The sequence below is a fragment of the Staurois parvus genome, unplaced genomic scaffold (assembly GCF_062004578.1).
Source record: "Staurois parvus isolate SC_StPar_1 unplaced genomic scaffold, SC_StPar_1.0 ptg000464l, whole genome shotgun sequence".
Lineage (NCBI taxonomy): Eukaryota > Metazoa > Chordata > Amphibia > Anura > Ranidae > Staurois > Staurois parvus.
Genome location: NW_028318260.1, coordinates 2,154,673 through 2,178,928, shown reverse-complemented (window position 1 = coordinate 2,178,928; position 24,256 = coordinate 2,154,673). Strand labels below are relative to the sequence as shown.

Here is a 24,256-nt window from a genome sequence, read left to right as displayed (position 1 = left end):
ACGCGCCAGATAATTTATTCATAGGCTAGCTAAATGAAGTGAAAATCAACGCACTATCACTCTATTTCTTGAATTTCTGGTAGCAGCAGAGTGTTGTATCCTGTTAGCCAACGACAAAAGTAAAAGTTTGAATTTTGAGAGATACCATTTATTGACACTACAATTGATTGGCAGGGATGGTTATATAGTTAGGTTGAAAAAAGGCACATGTCTATCCAGTTTAGCAATTCTCAACCAGGGTTAATTCAGAGGATGCTAGGGGTTCCTTGAGCTCTGGATGTTTGACCTCCCCTTTGATAGTGCCTACATAGTTCTGGGGCCAACAATGCCACTTGTTAAGCAGGATACCAATGATCCTTTTATCTGTCTGTAAAGATGGCCTTCTGACCACCACTCTAAGGGGGCGTTTTTTCTACTGGCCACCAATATAAGGGATGTATTACTCACTGACCCCCAATGAATTGGTTTTAACAGGGGTTCCCTGAGATCTTAAAATTATTTTAAGGGTTCCTTTAAGGTAAAAAAGGTTGAGAAAGGCTGATCTAGTTCAGCAAAGCCTGCAGTCTCATGCTTGTGATAGTGTGTTTTACAAGTGTTTCAAGTTCCCTGTTTGCCCTGCTCTGCTGTTTTGATTCCCCTGTTTATGGACTTGGATTGGAACCAGGACTATTTTCTGGACCCTGCCTGCATTTGACTACAGATAACTATTCTGAACCTTGCCTGCCTTGTACATGGACTGTCACTGAACCTCTCTGCCTGTCTGCCAACCGCAATTGCCTGTTTGCTGTACTCAGTTTGCGTCTGCTCCAGTGTGGTGGCCAGGCACTATAGTATTGTGTATAAGACCTGGGGCAACTTAGTACCGGTAGGCCTGATTGCCTTATGGGAAAGGGGGCGGTTATAGGCGAAGAACACAGAAGCCAGCTATAATGCCTGACCACCTGTGCTAGGGGTAAACATGACCATCCCTCCATATACAAAATTCTATACCCACTGTAGATCAAGAGGGAGGCAAAAAAAACAAAGCATGGTTCAATTTGCTCCAGTGAGGAAAAAATACATTCATTCCTGATCCCCTGAAAGTAACTGGATGTTCCCTGGATTAACAAGCTCTGCTGTTATTACCTAAAAATATTAATATCCAATTACTTTGTGTGTATTTAGGAATGCATCCAGCTCTTTTTTAAAACAACCTACTGAGCTGGCCAGAACTAGTTCTTGGTATCACTCTACATCCAAACTTCTACTTTTGTCTTTCTGGTCAAATACAAAGTCAACAAGCACAATCATTTTATCACGGCCTAATAAAAACCAAACCTAAAACTTCACCAAGCCCCTCCATTGTTGCAGACATTCAGTTCAGTGTACCCTAAGAATTAGAGAATGGTGGAAACACATCATGAACGTCTGATGCCAACACAAACTGGACCTCAATAATGGTGGAAACACATCATGAACTTCCGATGCCAACACAAACTGGAACTCAATAATGATGGAAACACATCATGAACTTCCGATGCCAACAAATACTGGACCTCAATAATGGTAGAAACACATCATGACCTTCCGATGCTAACACAAACTGGACCTCAATAATAGTGGAAACACATCAAGAACTTCCGATACTAACACAAACTGGACCTCAATAATGGTGGAAACACATCATGAACTTCCGATACTAACACAAACTGGACCTCAATAATGGTGGAAACACATCATGAACGTCCGACGCCAACACAAACTGGACCTCAATAATGGTAGAAACACATCATGACCTTCCCATGCTAACACAAACTGGACCTCAATAATGGTGGAAACACATCATGAACTTCCGATGCCAACACAAACTGGACCTCAATAATGGTGGAACCACATCATGAACTTCCGATGCCAACACAAACTGGACCTCAATAATGGTGGAAACACATCATGAACTTTCGATGCCAACACAAACTGGACCTCAATAATGGTGGAGCCCCAAGTTTATTTATTCTCATGTGTGTTCCACACATTGTGATAACCATGACACACCACTGTGTAAGGATTTAAGTTTAGATGCTAAATCCAGATGTGTCATTTAGAAGGCTAATTTTTTTACAACCACAAGATGAATAATGGACTGAGAATTTATAATAAAACCCACATGTTTATCAGAATACACTTTCCCATCTTGTAAAATGATGTGTATGATGTGGAACATCCAGAGGAGTCAGCTCATACCACAATGATGTCACTTATGTATAATGCAATGATACGCTAATTATAGCTTTCCTCCAATGTGCTGAGTTTCTCTTCACTGTGTACAGTCAATAGATATGTGTTAAAGCAAAACTCCAGGAAAACATCATTATTTTTAACGGCCTATTCACACCAGTGCACTGTGGAAATATTGGCTTTACCACAATGCATGGTGATGTACACTGTGTGATTTGGTGCAATGCCATTCATTCTGAATGGCACCCAAATGCACCTTCTCAGCAAACCTGCTCCACAGTGCACTGCACATGCAGTGCTGCACTACTGTGCAAAATGTAGCAGGATCAGTTATTGGTCCATTGTAGTGCATTAAGTAGTTAATGAACTACAGAGGTGTGAAAGGGGATCTAAGCCTTGGGGTGCTGGTATGTGGTGTTAAAGAATGTATATTAACGTGCACTGCATTAAGGCAGCCTACTAAAATGTATGGGCTGCCATTGCACCAAAGTTCCAAAAGATCAAACAGACAATATTTTTGCAAAACAGTGTGCTGGTAACACGTTTTTAATACCGTTCTTTTCACTACAGTGATGCTGCAACATGATGGTTGGCAGTGCAACATCACTGCATTGATAAAAAAACTGCATGCAAAACAACGCTGTAGTGTGAACTAACAGCATTGGAAATAAGGCCCTCTCAGTGTATTGGGGCTGTGCTGAAAATAGCTTCATGCCTAACCCCAGACCATCTGATGTGAATAGGTCCTAAAGCTGACCATACATTATACAATTTTCTTATTCCTTTAGATTTACCTTCAACTATTTACTGCAAGGGTCAGTCTGATTGCATACAAAAGGAAAGTGTTTAGGTTTGACCTCATATGATATGATTTTGGTAAATCTACTGTAAAGGAAAATTGTACAAGGAAATAGTATAGTGTATGGCCAGCCTTAGAGGTTTGTGGTGGTATTTAAAAAAGAATCAACAGCAGAGGTAAAGAAAACAAAGATTCAAAGGAAAGATAAAGCAGAAGCAGAGAGATGCTTGTCTGCATGTCTTCAGTCATAAATGACGAAACGCGTAGGGAGGAGTTACGGTGTGTAACATCATTGCGTACGTGGACATGGCGGCCATCTTGTCAGTTGGAAACAATACTAGCTGGTCACAGCACTGTGGTATTATATTGTGCTTATGTATTTGTTTTAAAATGTGAGTTTTATTCTTTGATTAACCACTTGCCTACCGGGCACTTATACCCTTCTTTACCAGGCCAATTTTCAGCGCTGTCACACTTTCATTGACAATTGCGCGGTCATGCAAGATTGTACCCATATGAAATTTTTATCATTTTTTTCTCACAAATAGTGCTTTCTTTTGGTGGTATTTACCGTATTTTCCGGCGTATAACACGACTTTTTACCCCTTGAAAATCTTCTCAAAAGTCGGGGGTCGTCTTATACGCCGGTAACGGCATGCTGACACTTTTTAGGGGGGTGGCGCGGTGCCGCCGCCGCCCCCCCCTTCCAACAGAAGGGAAATTAAGTACAGGGGTGGGCAGGGGCTGCTGTCTCTTACCTGGCTCCGGTCCCACGACGATCCGGTCCAGGAAGCGCGGCTGCTCCTTCCTTCGGTTCGTCCACTGGATGTTCGCGCGGCTGCTCGGCTCCGCCTCCTCACCGGTGATTGGCCGCCAGAACTGTAGCTCAGGAAAGGCACACAGGCGGCCAATCACCGGCGAGGAGGCGGAGCTGAGCGGCCCCACGAAAATCGAGTGGAAATGCAGGTAAGTGTGCCGTGCTTAGGTGCTGCTGCAACCACATATGCTGGCTGCAGCAGCACCATACTGGAAAAGGGGTCAGCAAGTGTCAGTGGGAGGAATAGTGCCCCATCGTTGGTGTCACTGATACCAATGATGGGGCATTATTCCTCCCACTGACACCAACGATGGGGCACTTTTCCTCCCCCCCACTGACACAAACGATGGGGCACTATTCCTCCCCCCCCCCACTGACACCAACGATTGGGCACTATTCCTCCCCCCACACTGACACCAATGATGGGGCACTATTCCACCCCCCACTGACACCAATGATGGGATACTATTCCCCCCCCCCACTGACACCAACGATGGGGCACTATTCCCCCCCCCCCCACTGACACCAATGATGGGATACTATTCCTCCCACTGACACCAAGGATGGGGCACTATTCCACTGACACCAATGATGGGGTGCTATTCCCCCCAATGATACTAATGATGGGGCACTATTCCTGCCACTGATACCAATGATGGGGCACTATTCCTCCCACTGACACCAATGATGGGACACTATTCCTCCCACTGATACCAATGATGGGGCACTATTCCTCCCACTGATACCAATGATGGGACACTATTCCTTCCACTGACACCAATGATGGGGCACTATTCCTGCCACTGATACTAATGATGGGGTGCTATTCCTCCCACTGACACCAATGATGGGGCACTATTCCTGCCACTGATACTAATGATGGGGCACTATTCCTGCCACTGATACCAATGATGGGGCACTATTCCTCCCATTGACACCAATGATGGGGCACTATTCCTCCCACTGACACCAATGATGGGGCACTATTCCTCCCACTGATACCAATGATGGGGCACTATTCCTCCCACTGATACCAACGATGGGGCACTATTCCTCCCACTGACACCAATGATGGGGCACTATTCCTCCCACTAATACCAATGATGGGGCACTATTCCTCCCACTGACACCAATGATGGGGCACGATTCTTCCCACTGGTGTGCACTGGAAGAGGGGTAGTCTTATACGGCGAGTATAGCCCAAACACTACATTTTAAACAGGAAAAGTAGGGGGTCGTCTTATACGCCGGAAAATACGGTAATTGCCGCTGGGTGCTTTACTTTTTTTGCTCTATAAACAAAAACACTGCAAAAAATGTGAAAAAATAAATTTTTCTTTGTCTCTATTATAACATTTTTCAAACAGGTAATTTTTCTCCTTCACTGATGTGCATTGATGAGGCAGCACTGATGAGCACTGATAGGCGGCACTGATAGGCAGCACTGATGGGCACTGATAGGCAGCACTGATAGGCAGCACTAATGAGGTGGCACGGATAGGCGGCACTGATAGGCAGCACTAATGAGGTGGCACGGATAGGCGGCACTGAAAGGTGGCACTGATAGGTGGCACTGATGATGGGTACTGATAGACAGCACTGATAGGTGGCACTGACTGGCATCACTGCTGGGCACTGACTGGTGGCACTGCTAGACATTGACTGGCGCAACTGCTGGGCACTGACTGGCACAATCGCTGGGCACTGACTGGTGGCACTGACTAGCAGCACTGCATTGATGGGCACTGGTGAGTGGCACAGGTGGGTGGTGCTGGTGGGTGGGCACAGGTGGGTGGCACTGCTGGGCACAGGTGGATGCACTGCTGGGCACAGGTGGGCGGAACTGGTGGGTGGCACTGCTGGGCACTGATCATCAGTGCCCTGATGATCGGTGCCGATCCCTGCTCTGACAACTGACGGTTCTTGGCAGTACTTTCCTCGCGCTCTGACAGCTTGAGGAAAATGCAGCCGAGAACCGGCAATTGCATTTCCCGGTGATCAGTGCGTCATTGGACACAGCTGATCACGTGGTAAAAGGCCGCTGTGATTGGCCTTTTACCACATCACTTGATCAGCTGTGTCCGTAGGACACAGCGATCATGGAGATCACCGGGTGCGCGCGCCGCGTTCTGGGAGGACGTCATATGACGCCCTCCCAGAACTGGCCAGCCGCAGTGTAGCTGTCATTCGGCTATCTGCGGTTGGCAAGTAGTTAAATCCCACTTTTATCAATTTACTACTCTGTGAGAGGGCTTCTTTTCTTTGATCCATGCACTCTGGACTATCATTGTTTATCTGGTTGGAGCCGATCCATACTTTGAGAGTGGTGCCAAGTTTGAGTTGAAGATTCTACTATGATATTTATACTGAGCATTTTGACTGTTCTTGATGGGCGGTCAAACCATTTGGTGAGAGGCAGCTTATTTGGTGTGGTGGTTGATTTCAGTCTCCCGCTCTTTTTTCTACTTCTGGGAACACCATCTTACTCAAGTTCATCTGTCGGGGAACCTCCCAAGGATTAGTGACATTTTTTATCTTTACCATCTGATTGGATTTATGTTGTTAATTTGATGGACAAACTTTAAAGTTTACCCTAATTTGGAGTTAGTGCTGCACTTTTGTTTTACGTCATAAGTTATAGCTTTCTCTCCAGGCAGGAGATCAATCAAAAGCACAGTAGTGGCATCACAAAATCTAACTCCAAATCTTGTGAAACTAGCAGTCGGAAGCAGCAGTGCCCTAGATCAGGGGTAGGCAACCTGAAAGCCGCAGGACTACAAGTTCCATCATGCCTCTGCAAGTCATAGCTGTAACTGTCAGTTTTGTAATCTTTGCAATGCCTCATGGGAAATGTAGTTCCACAACAGCTAGAGAGCCACAGGTTGCCTACCCCTGCCCTAGATCAGTGGTCTCCAAACTGCGGCCCCCAGATGCAGCCCTTTGATTGCCTTTATCTGGCCCTTGGGGCACTATTCCTATCACTGATATGAGGCAGCATTCTTTCCACTAACACCAACATTGGGACATAATTCCACCCACTGATATAAACTACAGAACACTATTACTTCCACTAACACAAAAGATGGTGCACTTTTCCTCCCACTGGTACCATCACTGGGGTACTGTTCCTGCCACTGACATCAACAATTCGGCATAATTCCAGCCACTGATATAAACTATAGAGCACTATTACTCCTGCTAACACTAACGATGGGCATTTTTCCTCCCACTGATACCATCAATGATGCACTATTCCTGCCACTGACACCAATGCTGGAGCACCAGTCCTTCCCTGACACCAATATTGGGGCACACTTTCTTTAATTGATGGCAGTGTTGGGGAACCATTCCTTCTACTGACACCAATGTTGGGGCACTAGTCCTCTCACTGATACCAATAATAAGGAACTATTCCTTCTACTGACACAAATGATTGGGCACTATTTCTCCTGCATTCTCCACTCCAACTGGTTACAGTCCGGTCCCCCCTAAAGTCAGAAGACAAGAAAACTGGCCCGTTGTCCAGAAAGTTTGGAGACCCCTGCCCTAGATGATCTCACACTGCATACTGTAAATACAGCAATACAGCTCAAGGCACAGGAGAGTCCAGGACTTTTTCAGGGAACTTCTTAGGCACAATGTCTAGATTTCTAAAATTTCGAGAATTTATAATTTCTGGATATTTCCCATTAGATAGGAAATCTTCACTTTTTTCATGCCTATTTTAACAAGTTTAAGACAACTGACACTGGGGAGGAGGGGGATTATTATACAGCATTTATATAGTGCCAACAATTTGCGAAGCGCTTTAAAATGTGAGGGGAAACAGAACAGCTACAATACAATTGAATACACATTCATAGTCATTATACACATTCATAGTCAGCAGGAAACAGAGATGACAGAGGAAGATGCAGAGGGACAAAGCCTGTATAGGTGTGTCACCATCTGGCTATATAGGCTGGCAGGATTTTGGAAATCACAAGACTGGCTCAACAAAATCACAAATATTTTGGCAGGTAAAAGAGTTCATATGTAGTTCAATTTGCTACAACTTTCCCAGTACACTTTGGCAGAAACAGTGACATGCCATCAGAGACCTTTTTGACTTTCTAAGGGAGGCTCTCGAATGGCCACTGTAATGTAGGCATTCTTCTAAATAGACAACCAATGTAAGTAGCTCTTTTCTACTGAACTGGCTTTAGGATATTTTTCCCAAGACCTGGAAATCATTTTAGGGCAGTGGTCTCCAAACTGCGGCCCGGAGGCCAGATGTGGCCCTTTGCTTGCCTTTATCTGGCCCTTGGGGCACACACTTCCTCTCACTGACACCAATATTTGGGCATTTTCCTTCCATTGACAACAATGATTGTGCACTATTCCTCCACTGACACCAATGATTGGGTACTATTCCTCCCATTGACACCAATGATTGGGCACTATTCCTCATACTGATACCAATGATGGGACACTATTCCTTCCACTGATACTGACAATAGGGCACTATTCCTCTCACTGACACCAATGATTTGGCACTATTCCTCATACGGATACCAATGATGGGACACTATTCCTTCCACTGATACTAACAATAGGGCACTATTCCTCCCACTGACACCAATGATTTGGCACTATTCCTCATACTGATACCAATGATGGGACACTATTTCTTCCACTGATACTGACAATAGGGCACTATTCCTCCCACTGACACCAATGATGGAACACTATTCCTTCCACTGATACTGACAATGGGGCACTATTCCTCCCACTGACACCAATGATTGGGCACTATTCCTCATACTGATACCAATGATGGAACACTATTCCTTCCACTGTTACTGACAATGGGGCACTATTCCTCCCACTAATACCATTGATGCCAGGGCATTTTCTACCCACACTGGCCACAGTCCAGCCCCCACTGGCCACAGTCCGGCCAGTCTATGTGTACATGGACACATAGGATAACATGCTGGGGAGTTTACTGGCTGTAGAAAAAAACTTCAAAATCCAGAAACAGCAGCTGTAAAAACGTCCAGTGTACATGAGGACTAAAGGTACAGAACTAAAAAGTGTCCAAACATGGCTGACCTCTATCTCACTTTTGTCTATACCCCACACTTTTATATTATGAACAATATGTTCATTCAGTGCTATATCATGTACAATCCTAAATCATTAGTGCAAAATCAGACAATATAACTGACACATTCATGTGCAAAGATGAAAAAAATTAATTTTCACATCAATAATCCAAAAAGCGATCCGTGCAAATTTAAAACCAATAGATGACAATATAAAGTGCAAAAACCACACTCTGGGAGAGATTTACTAAAACTGGAAAGTGCAAAATCTGGTGCAGCAGTGCATGGTAGCCAATCAGCTTCTAACTTCAGCTTGTTCTGTTAAGCTTTGACAATAAAACCTGGAAGCTGATTGGTTTCTATGCAGGCCTGCCCCAGATTTTGCACTCTCCAGTTTTAGTAAATCAACCCCTATGTGTAAATAACTGCAATCATAAAAAAGTGCCCAGTACATATAATCCAATATAATCCAAGTTAACACCCCAAGTGCTGTGCTGCCATATAGTTTCCACTCTGTGTGACGTTCACTCCACTTTGTGGATCCTCTAGCCAGCTGCTTAAAGAGGAGCTCCACCCAAAAGGGGAAGTTCCGCTTTAAGGACAGCTCCCCCGCTCCCCATTAAGGATTGGCACCTTTTGGCAGCGGGGGGGAGCGGGTACCCAAATTTGACAGGTACCCGCTCCCATTTCCGGTCCGATCACCTAGGCAATCGGAAACAGAAGGTGTCCTCCCCCCTCCCTCCCTGTAGTCTTGTGGGACACGTGACAGGTCCCAGAAGACTACAGGACCATTCATGAAGTGCAGCGCTACTCGCACATGTGCAGTGGGTACCCGGCTGTGAAGCCGCAAGCTGTCACAGCCGGGTGCCCACACTGAAGATGTCGGCCTCCTGAAATACAGGACGGCCGGTGAAATGGGCTGCGGGGGGGACACCACGGGACCGAGGGACAGGGAAGTGGCTGTTTTTAAAAAGTCAGCAGCTACAGTTTTTGTAGCTGCTGATTTTTAATTTTTGACAGGTGAGTGGAACTCCACTTTAAAACACTCACCAAAAAACTCTATCCCTTTAACCACTTCAGGTCCCGACACTTTTACCCCCTTCCTGTCCAGGCCAATTTTCAGCTTTCAGTGCTATCACACTTTGAATGACAATTACACGGTCATGCAACACTGCACCCATATTAAATTTTTTAGCATTTTTTTGAGACAGATAACACTTTATTTTGGTGGTATTTATTCACCACTGGGATTTTTATTTTTTGCTATATAAATGAAAAAGTCCAAACATTTTGAAAAAAAAGTGTTTTTCTTATAAAATTTAGCAAATAAATAATCTTTCTTCATAAATCTTGACCAAAATGTATTCAGCTATCTTTTTTAGTAAAAACAAATAACCCAAATGAGTTTATAACCAAAAATTATAATTTTTCAAAAACATTTTTTACATTTTTATTTAATTTTTTTATATTATTATTATTTTTTTAACATAGTGTCACTGTACTACTTGTGGGGGGTGATGAAGATTTTTTTTTTACATTGATTGCTTTTACACCCATAAAGGCTGTAAAAGCAATCATTTCTCCTTCTCTCTGGTCCCGTAGACAATCAGTGTTCCGCAGTGTCTGAAGGACCAGGGAGCGTGCACAGGCAGGGGATGCGGGAGGACGTTTATAAGTGGCCACCCACTCCTGCACTGCTCCTGTCCGGCCGTTTATGTACATGGGCCAGCTGGGAAGTGGTTAAAGTAGTTGTGCACCAAAAAGAAAATTCTGGTGCCGAAACCGAAAATTCAAAATGCGCTTGGCCGAAAACCGAAACCAAAATGCGCAGTTTTTAAAAATGAATATGTATTTTTTTAAAAAATGACACTTTGATTAAAAAAAAAAAAGCAATCTATACCCCAATTTGTTTGTAAAATATGAAAGAGGATGTTACGGTGAGTAAATAGATACCCAACATGTCATGTTTTAAAATTGCTCATGCTCGTGGAATGGCGTGAAACTGTGGTACTTAAAAATCTCCCTGGGTGATGCTTTAAAAATTCCTACAGGTTAGCAGTGTAAAGTTACAGAGGAGGTCTAGTGCTAGAATTATTGCTCTTGCTCCGACGTTCATGGCGATAACTCATGTGTGTGGTTTGAACACCATTGGGCGTGGCCGGGGGACGGGGGCACTTTAAACTTTTTTAAAAAATATATTTAATGTTTTTTTGTTTTGTTTTTTGCATTGTCCCTTTAAAAAAAAATTTTTAACTTTTATTCCTATCACAAGGAATGCATGCATCCCTTGTGATAGAAATAATTAGTGACTGGTCCTCTTTATGGAGAGATATGGGGTCAATAACCCAAAACCCCCAAAAAAATGTCCGGAACCGGAAGTGACATCACTCCGGTCCTCCAAGGGCATAGAGATGAGTGGAGGCCATCTTTCCTTCACTCATCTCTATGCCCAGCGCCGGGATCGTTCAATGGCTTCTCAGGTAAGGCTGAGAACTACTTAGGTGGCGGTGGCGGCAGCGTGCAGCGGCGAGGGCCGAGGTTTTTTCTTGGCACCTGTATCTCTGCTTTTTTTTCATATTGGCCACTGAAATGTCGGTGCATCCCTACTTTAAAGGGGTCTTTTGCACTTTTCTATAAACCTCCACACCAAGGCAGCCCCCGTTCATTGAAATTCCATATACAGTACATGAGGAGGAAGGAAGATAAAGTCTTAAATAGCTTAAAACTATTAAAAAAAAAACAGAACTTGTCGAGAATGTTACAAAGAGGCAAAAACACAGCAAGGCCTTATTTAAGCCACCTCTGCTCTCTGAAGAGCGATCTGTATTTGGATTGCTTTCAGAGAGCATTTGGCAGGCAGTGAAGAGGTCTTGTATTGCCATCTCCCACTCTGTTTTAACCCCCTAAATGCCAGACTACAGTGCTGCAACTGCATGTGTTGTGTGTGGTTGTAGGGAGGTGACAGCACAGCCCCATTCACTTGCATGGGTCGCGTTTAAAGGGGCGGTAGTGCCCACCGGGAAGGGGGGGGGGGCAATAATTCCTGCTGCAGTCACGAAGCAAAGCATTGTGGCCATGGCATGAGTACACCCTTGACCACTGCCTCTGTAGCTAAAGGGAGAGGCAGTAACAATAGCTGTGCAGCTCAACTGCTGGGTTTTACCACCCCCCAACTACAAGTGTAAATGAAAAACAAATTCATGAAAAATAGATTACAGGACTATTAGGCAGTGAATATGTAGAGATTATTTTTGGAGAATAAGGATGTTATTTAGGCCTCATGCACCCTGGATGTTTTTATATCTGCACCTCTGGGTGTCTGGCGTTTTTTTTTTCTGCCTCTAAACTCCCCTGCATGTTATTCTATGTGTTCATGCAAATATAAACTTTTAGCGGCGTTTAAAGCCAGGTGAAAAAAAAAACACTGCCATTGTTTCTTTGAGCAGCAGAGTTTTGGCAGAAAAAACGATTGATGTGTGTAAATACACGTTGATGCTAGGAACATTTAGCACGTGAGCAATAACTAATTTCAATAGCCAGAATAAATTATTTATTCTGACCAATTAAAGTGTCACTAAACCCACCACAGTAAAATCAACCTGTATATGCGTTAAAGAATTCTTAACCATTGTGTAAAAAAGGTTGTTTGATCCTGTCTTCTCTGATCCTCCTCTTCTTCTACTGTCCCCAATCCATCCAGACCTTGAAGTCTCTCTGCACATGCTCAGTTAAGTGTGTTTTGATAGAGTTTTTTTTTCTTTGGGAGGGTGCATGTGACTAGCACAGGGCCAATCAGCACTGTCCAGACAGAGGGTCAAGGGTCACGCAGCCTCATAGGACAGTCAGAGGAGAACGAAAACTCCTCCTACAGGCTTTAACCAGTGCTCAGCTGACAACTGATAGAAGTCACAAGACTGTTCTAACTGCTGATAAGAAAAGGTATTTAGCAGTTTATATTTACTAAAATTTTTGCATTTCCATGTTCTGTGTACTGTAGGAGACCAAATATAGTGAATGCAGGGGCCTGGGTTTAGTAACAATTTAAATGAATTAACGCCTAAATGCTTGAAGCGCGTAACTGTGACTAAACATGTTTTACACTTAGGCTAAGTTCACACTAGCTTTGTTAGCAGGTGTTAGACAGGCGCTTGGAAAGCGTTTTTAACACTCCTCAAACACCTATGAAAATTCTACACATGGCAACACACAGTGCTGTTCACACTGAAGCGTTAGCATCGCGTTGCGGCAAAATTGATGCCTCATGTCGAGTCAAGAGGAGTTGAAGCTTACCATTCAAGTCTATGGTGACACTCCTCAAGCGCCTGGCAGGCATTTGCGAGGCGTTTGCCGAGCGTTAATACCATTAAACTTCATTGTAGGCGTTTGTGGTGCGGTTTTAATGCTTGGCAAATGGCTATCAAATGCATTCAAAACGCACATAGGGCGTTTGGGGAGCATTTGAGGAGCTTCCCAAATGCCTGTCAAATGCTATAGCGGCGTTTGGCAAGCGTTAGAAATTAGTCAAGTGTGATTGAGCCCTTCCAAGTGTCAGGCTGCTGCCAGGAAGAAGACTTCTAGGAGGGTTAAAGAAAACATCCCGTGTACATGAAGCCTAAGGCTACATTCACATTAGCTTTGTCACAGGCATCAGACAGGAGTTTGGGAAGCGTTTTTAACATGGTACACAGCAGCACACAGTGCTGTTCACACGGAAGCATTAGCATTGTGTTGTGGCAAAACTGACGCCTCATGTCGAGTCAGGAAGAGTTGAAGCCTCCCATTCAAGTCTATGGTGCCGCTCCGCAAACACCTGGCAGGCGTTTGCGATGCGGTTGCAATGCGGTTGCGGAGTGTTAATACCATTTAACTTCATTATAGGAGTTTGTGGTGCGGTTTTAATGCTTGGCAAATGCCTATCAATCGCATAGGGCATTTTTGGAGCATTTGGGGAGCGTTTGAGGAGCATTAAAAACGCTTCCCAACGCCTGTCTAACGCCTGTCAAACGCTATAGAGGCGTTTGGCAAGAGTTAGAAATAAAGTCAAGTGTGAATGAGCCCTAAGTGTCACTTTAAAGCCCAGATCTTCTGAATGCCTTTTCTCCTGGATGGAGAACAGCAGTGTAAAAAAAACACCTAAAGCCACGTTTAGAAACTGAGTTTAGGTCCATTAACGCTCAAGTGCTAAAGGCGCCATCATTTAGGCATGTTTAGATGTGCTCAGGCGCATCCACCAAAATGCTCCTCTCCTGAATGCCTGAGCATTTTTTCTGCCTCTAAATGCTTCTCTTCTAATACGCCTGTAAACGCCTACTGTATGTGTGCATGGACACATAGCCTAACATGAAGGGGTATTTAGAGACAAAAAAATGTCAAACGCCCTCAAAACGAGTTTTTGACACCCAGTGTGCATGAGGCCAAAAGAAAATGACAGTTCATGAGAGATCACATGACCCATTGACAGCTGAGGGATCACATGACCCATATCGCTGCTTGCATTTCTGTACCATGCGGTCATATATAGTCAGTTGATAATCTGGGGTAGACCGTAAAGAATCCTGACAGCAAGTTTATAATATATGTGGAAACATGTCTTCAACTAGAGATAAAGTGCTGGTTGTAGCCAATAGGATTCCATGTGACTGTAGTCTAGTGCAGGCTAAGAATGAACAACAAGGCCCGACACCCCCGGCCTCTATGAACGATAACACGCTGACAAATAACTGAGTTATGTGGCCATATAAAGAAATGAGGCCACAGGCCAAGTACTTCTCACTTTAGAAGAGCCACAATCTGACAAACATTTTATATTAAATTCATAGCAGCACAGTTCCTCAGCAATTCTGAAGTGGCGATATATTTATACTAGAAGACACACAGAACACAGTTCTCACCAAGCAAATAAACATTTTTACCCGCAAAAAAACAGACAGGAAAATGCGCTGTCTATATCTAGCCAATCCAATGCCAGTGTCCACCTAAGAACAGGAGGCCAAGAACCAAACTGGTTGCTATAGGCAACAAAGACATATTTTCCGACATTTTAATTCATGAGGCCCAGTGTCGAACTTGCCTTCAGTGATACAGATACTGAATTAATGGATGTAAACATACACGTTCCTAGCATTGGGCCTCATTCACACTGGCATTGACATACATGTGTTTCCAGGACATTTTAAGGTTTGAAATGTCACACTGAATTTACCTGATTTTAGGGCCAGTTTACGTGTGAATCACACAAGAGCGCAGAACATGATTCCATGTGGTTCGGTGTGGCGCGATTTTCTGCCCATTCATTTGAATGGTTTAAAACTGCACTGGATTTTACCAAAAATAGTACATACACTACTTTTCAAAAGCAGATCACATGATACTGTGGTAGCAGGGTGAATAAAAATCGATGATTTATTTTTTTTTTAATAAAAAAAATCTGATTTTTTTAATTTAAATCAGATTTTTTTTATTTTTATCAAATTTATTTTAATAAAATGCTTTTGGAGTAAAAATCTATCTAAAAATAGTTTTCTATTTAACCACTTCCCGTCTGGCCCATGTACATAAATGGCTGGATGGGAGCAGTGCAGCAGCGGGTAGCCGTTTATAAACGGCACCCGCATTAACTGCCTGTGGAATTCCCTGGGAATGCGCGGCACATCGATACGGAGAACACCGATCGCTGTACGGGACATCTGTGGGAAGCCCCGATCAAGTGATCACTGATTGGCCAATCAGTAATCACATATAGTAGTAAGCAAGATGTCACTTCCTGACATCATTGCTTACTACTTGTGAAATCTGTGAATGATCACAGAGGTCACATGGTACAAGGCTATGTACAACAGCCTTGTGCCATGTGACAAGCTGTGACCAATCACAGCTCTCACAGTATTTCTCAATGGCTGCGAGAAGAGAGAAGGAGAAATGATTGCTTTGACAGCCTTTATGGGTGTAAAAGCAATCAGTGTGAAAAAAGTAAAAAAAAATCTTCATCACCCCCCACAAGTAGTACAGTGTCACTATGGTGACACTGTACTGCTAGGGTGGCAGTATGTTAAAAAATAAAATAAAATAAATAATAATATGAAAAAAAAAATAAAAATGTAAAAATAATTTTTGAAAAATAATTTTTGGTTATAAACTAATTTGGGCTATTTTTTTTACTAAAAAGATAGCTGAATACATTTTGGCCAAGACTGAAGAAAGATTATTTATTTGCAAAATTTTAACAACACTTTTTTTTCCAAATGTTAGGATTTTATCAGTTATATAGCAAAAAAATTAAAATCCCAGTGGTGAATAAATACCACTAAAATAAAGTTTTATCTGTCTCAAAAAAATGCTAAAAAATTCATATGGGTACAGTGTTGCATGACCGCGCAATTGTCATTCAAAGCGTGATAGCACTGAAAGCTGAAAATTGGCCTGGACAGGAAGGGGGTGAATGTGTCCGGACTTGAAGTGGTTAAGATACATTAATAATTTAGTTTATTCAGCATGAAATGGAGCTTAGTTATGAAGCATGAGGCTGTATATTCTGCAATATTTACATTTTTGGTAAACTCATTCAATGAATCCAAGCTCTGCAAGCTGAGATAACATGCACTGCATTGATGCATTCACACAATTTCACAGTAACCATGAGAAAAAACATGACATAAAAGAATTTAACTTCAACTATGTGTGATTAACCTATTAACCTAAAATTGGTTCTGATATCGCTGTTTTACTAACCTGACAGCTTATTATTCTAAAAAGGAAACCTTCATTTGGTTTGCAAATATTAAAGATTCTGACTACCAGCAAGAATGAGTTGGATTCCGTACATTTAAAGAGCACCTGTCATTTTAGATTCATCATGGCAGCGCCTGTTAGTGGGCATCCACTCACCTGCTGCCGCCACATCCCTCACCTTGTTATGTCACTGCCGCATCACCAGCCGTCCCATTAAAGTGAATGGGACTATCGGTGAGTCAAAAGCGGGTCAGAGGAGGCGCTGCTGCGGGACAGAGATGACAGTTACTCTCTAAAAATTATGATTTAAATCGAGCCTTTTCACTAGTGATTTAAATCATGATTTAAATCAAATCCACCCTGTGTGGAAGCATGCGATCCAGTGCAGGCAAACGCACTATGCTTGCGAACTGTGTTTGGGGTGTCATTAAGAAAACAATGGCAACCGCAACAGATCGCACGCCCAGTGTGTTTTGATTGCAATGTGGGAAACATGCACGGAACACGGGTTTCCCGCACCATGTCCTGGTGTGAATTAGAGCTTAGGTGCGTTCCATGTACTTGAGAAAAATCGTATTCTGTTCACCCAGGTCAGATACGTTGATTGAATCTTAGGACTCCAGGACACTGGGCGTTTAACCTCAAATATCAGCGTTTTTGTGTGCCTGGGAGTCTACCCCTGCTGCCTGCAGCCTGTCAAGGTCTGTGACAGGCTGAAATATGCTGCAGCTGCATTGAGTGGTACTAATGTTTTGGTCCATATGTGTTCAGGGACGTATGTCACAGTCTCTGGTGAAAAAAATAAAAGTTAGCAACTGCAAAAAAAAGCTGCTAGTCACAGCCACTCACCTGTCCTAGGATCCAGCCATGTCCTCACCGCAGCCAAGGGATCCAGCCATGTCCTCACCGCAGCCAAGTTCACCAGTTGTCCTCTCTCCCTGGTGCCAGCATCTTCAGTGTGGGCACCCGGCTGTGACAACTTGCGGCTTCAGAGCCGGGAGCCCACTGCACATGCGCGACCAGCGCTGCACATTGTGAAATGTCTCGCAGACTGGGAGGGTGGTGTTAGGCAGTGGAGAACTTCTGCTTCTGATCGCTCTAAGCAATCACAGCAGAAGTGGGAGCGGTTACTTGTCAAAATTGGGTACCTGCTCCCCCCCACTCCCCAAAGGTGCCAATCCTAATGGGGAGCACGGGAGGAGGCCTTAAAGCAGAACTTCCCTTTTGGGTGGAGCTCCGCTTTAAATGCATAGAGCCCTAAAGATTAGTACCACTAAGTACAATGTCCAGCTGCAGCATATTTCAGCCTGTCACAGTCCTTGACAGGCTGCAGACAGTGGGACTGGACACTGTACCCATGCTTTCCAGGTGCACAAAAATGCTGTCGGAGCTAAAATATCAGTGTGCATCAGACCTACGTTTATTTTCCAGATACATTTCCCTTGCATCTGGATGTACTTGCGTTTACACACCTTTAGGGTTAGTTCACACTAGATGCAGTCCAGTGCGCTTTTTTTCTGCATCAAAAATGCATGCACAGTGATTTCCATGTATTCCAGTGGTTCTAGTTCACACCAGTGCAGTTAGTTCCAGTCAGTTTCCGGTGCAGAAAAAAAAGTAGAACATGCTGCATTTTTTCTGCACAGAACCATACTGGAACATGGCAAACTACATCAAAACTGCACCCGAACTGCGTGTGGTGTGAACTGTAAGGAAAAACGTATCCGGAATGCATCCAGGATGCATTTTTGTAGTGTAAACTGGCCCTTAGGCTAGGTTCACATCTGTGCAGCTCTGTTTGCACAGGCATGGCAGCCAATTAATTTAAAATGCAGGGAAAAGTTCGCTGCAGCATTTTGAAAATCGCAGCCTGAACGGGAACCGCAAGTACAGTGTGGTTCCCAGTGTGGTAGTGATTTCCATTGCGTGGGGCGTGCCATTAACATTAATGGCACCCACACACAGCTCCTGCATTTTTCTGTGTGGGTGGTTGCGGCTGTGAGAACAAGCAATAATCACCTATACAGACATGACCCTAGCCTTACATACACTTATGTAGGCCATACATGGGTCGAATTTTTAGAAAATCGGAAATTTCGTGCATTTTGTAATCCGATGGTGCCACCATTGAGTGCACCACTGATTTCGCAATTTGACCAACCAAGCCTTTAATTTCACCTCGTGTTGCTACAGAAAAGAATTTTCGTGACCAAGAATTTTCTTTTCTTTCCAAGTCACAGCTCATGCTCATTTCTTTTTCGATTACATTTCTTGCACGATTGTCCCATTATTGATTATAAATTAGTTTGTTTTTCAAAAAATTTCCACCATCACTCAAATTCGATGGTCGCTGGAAAATCGTCTGTTGCTGTGGCCCACTAATGGTGCGAAATTCGAACGAAAATTCTTAGAAAGGATTTTCGAAAGAAAATTATTTTGGAATTCAACCCAGGAATCACATATTTATTCCAGGTACTTATATAGCGCTGTCAATTTACGCAGCACTTTACATATATATTGTACATTCACATCAGTCCCTAACCCTCAAGGGGTGTGCAATCTAAGGTCATAGATACACATACTAGGGCCAATTTAGACAGGAGCCAATTCACCTACCAGCATGTCTTTGGAGTGTGAAAGGAAACCAGAGTACCTGGAAGAAACCCACGCAGACACAGGGAGAACATGCAAACTGCAGGCAGGTGGTGCTGTGGTTGGGATTCAAACCAACAACCCTAGTACTGCCAGGTGAAAGTGCTAACCATTTAGCCATTGTGCTGCCCATATAAAGTCATTTATAACTCTGCCCCAAATTACATCACCAATCTTGTCTCCAAATATCACCCAACCGTCCTCTCCACTCCTCGCACGACCTCCTGCTCTCTAGCTCCCTTGTCTCCTCCTCCCATGCTCATCTCCAGGATTTCTCCAGAGCTTCCCCATGCTATGTAACTCTCTACCCCAATCTATCAGGCAATCTCTGCTCACTTTTAGGCGATCTCTGAAAACCTATCTAGTCAGGGAAGCCTATCCTGCTGTCAACTAACAACTGAATCTTTTGCCTTCTACCAGTCCATCCCCCACAATTTTTGCCTTTTGTACCAGCAGCCCCTCCCTCTTAGATTGTAAGCTCCAAGGTGCAGGGCCCTCCTAACCCTCTTGTATTGAACTGTATTGTTGCTGTATTGTTTCCCGTTACATTGTAAAGCGCTGAGCAAACCGTTGGTGCTGTATAAATCCTGTATAATAATAATGTATGGCCGGCAATCTAAACAGTCCCGGAATACAGAAATTTCCAGTTTGTGTAAACAACTAGACTGAGGACCGTTTCACACCAAAACGCAGTGCACGTCTCCCATACCACATTCAAAACGCAGTGTGTGATCTGTTGCAGTTGTCAGTATATTCTTAACAGCACCCAAACGCAAATTGCAAATGCAGTATGTTTACCTGCACCAGATTGCATGGCATGCAGTACCATGTGATCCGGTGCAGTGCATTTTTAAAAAAGTGGCGCATGCACTACTTTTTGAGTGATCCAGTGTGATTTCAACCCATTAAAATGAATGGGCTGAAAATTGCCCTGCACTGAGTAGCACAGAAATCGCACAGAAATGCGGGATGTGTTCAGGTGTGACCCTGCCCTGAATGCAGTTAGATACTGCTGTACGTCTAGGTGTGCATTCACACATTAGAAAGTATTACATGCTTCCAGATGCCTTTATACACTGTGTTTCAATGCATATATCGTAATGGCAATGTGCATGGTGCTTTAGGATACCTAAACACATGAAAATGCGTGTAAACTCATGTAAACACACATAGGCCTAAACTCATGTAAACGCACATAGGCCTAAACTCATGTAAACGCACATAGGCCTCAACTCATGTAAACGCACATAGGCCTCAACTCATGTAAACGCACATAGGCCTAAACTCATGTAAACGCACATAGGCCTAAACTCATGTAAATGCACATAGGCCTAAACTCATGTAAATGCACATAGGCCTAAACTCATGTAAACGCACATAGGCCTCATCTCATGTAAAGGCACATAGGCCTAAACTCATGTAAACGCACATAGGCCTCAACTCATGTAAACGCACATAGGCCTCAACTCATGTAAACGCACATAGGCCTAAACTCATGTAAACGCACATAGGCCTAAAATCATGTAAATGCACATAGGCCTAAACTCATGTAAACGCACAGAGGCCTAAACTCATGTAAATATGCCTAAACTTATGTAAACACACAGAGGCCTCATGCACATGAACACCTGGGGCCATACAATGTAGAATTCAGGTATATTTCCCTATCTATGGTCACAACTGCCTGTAAAAATCAACGAGTGTATGCTAGTCACCACACATCCAAGCACATACATATGTAGGTACAGATTTGCACACCTGGAGGCAGACAGTCTTTGTCCAGGGGTGTACATCCATACCTGTGTTATTATTATTATTATTTATTATACAGGATTTATATAGCGCCAACAGATTGCTCAGCGCTTTACAATATAACGGGAAACAATACAGCAACAATACAGTTCAATACAAGAGGGTTAGGAGGGCCCTGCTCCTTGGAGCTTACAATCTAAGAGGGAGGGGCTTGTGGTACAAAAGGTAATAACTGTGGGAGATGGACTGATGGGAGAAATAGAAGGCAGCATAGGCTTCCCTGAAGACAGAGGTTTTCAGAGATCGCCTAAAAGTGAGCAGAGTAGGCAATAGTCAGATAGATTGAGGTAGAGAGTTCCAAAGGATGGGGGAGGCTCTAGAGAAGTCCTGGAGAGGAGCATGGGAGGAGGAGACAAGGGAGCAAGAGAGTAGGAGGTCTTGCGAGGAGTGGAGAGGACGGTTTGGGTGATATTTGGAGACAAGATTGGTGATGTAATTTGGGGCAGAGTTATAAATGGCTTTATATGTTATTATTAATGTTTTGAGTTTTATTTGTTGGGCAATGGGAAGCCAGTGGAGGGGTGGCAGATACCGAACGGTCAGTAAGGTGGATGAGTCTGGCAGCAGCATTCATGATAGACTGAAGAGGAGGCCCTTCCATGTGCTCCTTGCTGTGAAGGCCAGTTCCCCCTGTTTCACATATATGTGGCTCTGCGGGCTGTGTTTTGCGCGGGCACGAGAGCTCATTCATTTGAATGGACTCCTGTGCCCCGTGACACGCAGAGATGAAGTCCCTGCACTTCTTCTGAAAACACAGCCGCACAGGAACCTCAGTTCCCAGTACGGTTGCGTTTTCCAGTGCGAACGGCGTGCCATTAGAACTAGTGGCACCCGTCCGTGAGTCCGCATTCCTCTGTGAGGGTGGTGCAGCTGGACGGATTTTCGTGTAGATCGAGCACCCACCTGCACAGATGTAAACCTAGCCTTATAGACTGGGGCAGTGGCCATTTTTTTGTACTGAAGAGGGGATAGCCTGCGATGAGGTAGGCCAATGAGGAGGGAGTTACAATAGTGAAGGTGAGAGATAACCAGAGAGTGCACATGGGATGATCCATGGTCACCAATGTACAACCGCATCCTGCAAATGATCTGTACAGGCGGCTGTGACCGCAGACACCTGAATGTCACATCGCATGGCCCCGAGTGCGCATGAGCCCATAAAGGCAAGTACATCTAAACGCAGGAAGACTAAAGAATGCTTATACTTCCCAGATCCTTCCTCCTGCGTTTCTGTTTTGCCAATGTGAACGAGGAACAATAAACCGCAATTTAAACGCACTGCACTAATCCTCCAACAGAAAATGCGATATTAAGAATCAGTCTGTCCGTTTTTTTTTTTGGTCTCTAGTAAAGAAAGAAAGGCAAACAAACCGAAAACATCACCAAATATTTCTTATGCACGGAAGGCTGGATCACTCCAGGCGTGCACAGTAACGCGCTCCACGTTCCTGCGCAGTTCATTGCTGTGCGAATTTCATCCCATTCATTTGAACGGGCTGAAATGGCACCGGATCGCACCAAAAGTAGCGCATGCACTACTTTTAAAAAAACGCACTGCAACCGGATCACAAGATTCGTGCGATGATATGCGTTTGCGAGCGTTGTTAGGAACACACTGACACACGCAGCCGATTGCACTCGCACACCCAGTACGTTTTGCGTATAAAATGCGCACAATTCCTGGTGTGAACAAGCCATAAGAATCCCCATGCCACCAAATCATCTCACTTTAGGAAATGCTGCTATGAAATGTCAAATCAAAAATAAACATTTTGAGCCGTTAGGCGGTCTATTTTGGGAAAGCGGTCTTTTGATGGAAAACGTGTGTATTCCCAGTGTGCGCTTCCAATGAGCAGAATTCAGCCCCCCTGTAACTGCAGTTTTCCCAACCACACGCCCAACTAGTGTACCTCTGTACCTGCAGGATGAAATCACCAGGACACGGCACACAATGGCCAAGGCGGAGAGCGAGGCGCGTTCTCCACGATCTGATGGCATAGCCATTTTGTCAGATGGCACCCAAAGGAGGAAGGTGGCAGCTGTCAATCGCAGTGTGTAGGGGAAGGGGGGTCGTGGAGGGGAATGGGAGAGGGTGATGAAGGGACTTGATTCATGAAGATGTATGTAAAGGATCTTACTCACCAGGGCAGCTTGGGTGATGAGCAGCAGAAGCCCTGCACCATGGATAATTCCAAAGGCAAGATGCATCCTCCTTTTGGCTAGAGATGTCCCTATAAGTAACCCGACTAGATCGCCCTCCTTTCTCTGCCTCGTCCCCCCCGATCCCTCTTATTCCTCCATAAGGACAGGCTAGCTCCTCTACAAATCCTCTCCTCCACCTCCTCCTCCTCCTCCCTTCTTCTTCTCCTCCTCCTCCTCTTCCCTCTGATCTCTCCTTCCCTTTCACCTTCCCTGTTCGGAGGGCTCTGGTGTGCTGCTGCCTCTCCTCTTACACCCCTGGCTCTTCTTGTCTTTCCCCTCCAGCAGGAAACGTCTCCCCTCCCTCTCCTCTCCTCTCCTCTCCTCTGCCTGCCGATCGATGTGTAGAAGAAGAAGGAGAAGGTCCATGGACTGGTGGAGGGGAAGCACTCAGAGGCAGGCCGCCGCGCCACCTACTGGACGATCGCCGGTAGTGCAAGGAGAAGGCGATGCTGTGTTATTGCCAGTCATTATTCATCATGATACAATACCTGTCCCTCACTAGCTTGACCTCATCCCCAGGATATAAAAGATCCGATCCCTCCAGGGAAACAAGCTGCTTAATATGGCATTTCATGTTCACTGAGCCTGGGTGCAGTGCAGGGAAAGGAATGACACCAGTGGGGGAAAAGAAAGGATATTGGCAAGCTGGATCCAGGGCATTTAAAGGCAGGAATTAAAAATGTCAGCAGCTACAAATACTGCAGCTCAGGAGTGTCCGACCTGCGACCCACGGGCCACATGTGGTCCAAGACGGCTATGAATGCGGCTTGACGCAAAATGGTAAAATCACTTAACCACTTGCCCTCCTGAGGATTTACCCCCCCCCCCCTTCCTGACCAGGCCATTTTATGCGTTACTTTAACTGACAATTGCACGGTCATGCAACACTGCACCCAAATTAAATTTATTTTTAATTAAATGAGATAACTGGTGTACTGACAGGCA

The 24,256-nt window shown here is 44.4% G+C and overlaps 1 protein-coding gene across 1 annotated transcript in view; it reads right to left on the bottom strand.

Moving 5' to 3' along the window:
- LOC149452788 (syndecan-3-like) overlaps positions 1-23,684 on the bottom strand; it is a 164,813-nt gene extending 141,129 nt beyond the window's left edge. Inside the window, exon 1 of the mRNA XM_089688991.1 lies at positions 23,252-23,684. Coding sequence (XP_089545117.1) covers positions 23,252-23,317 — 66 coding nt within the window. The 5' untranslated portion in view covers positions 23,318-23,684. The remainder of the gene's footprint in view (positions 1-23,251) is intronic.
- Positions 23,685-24,256: the final 572 nt, after the last annotated feature.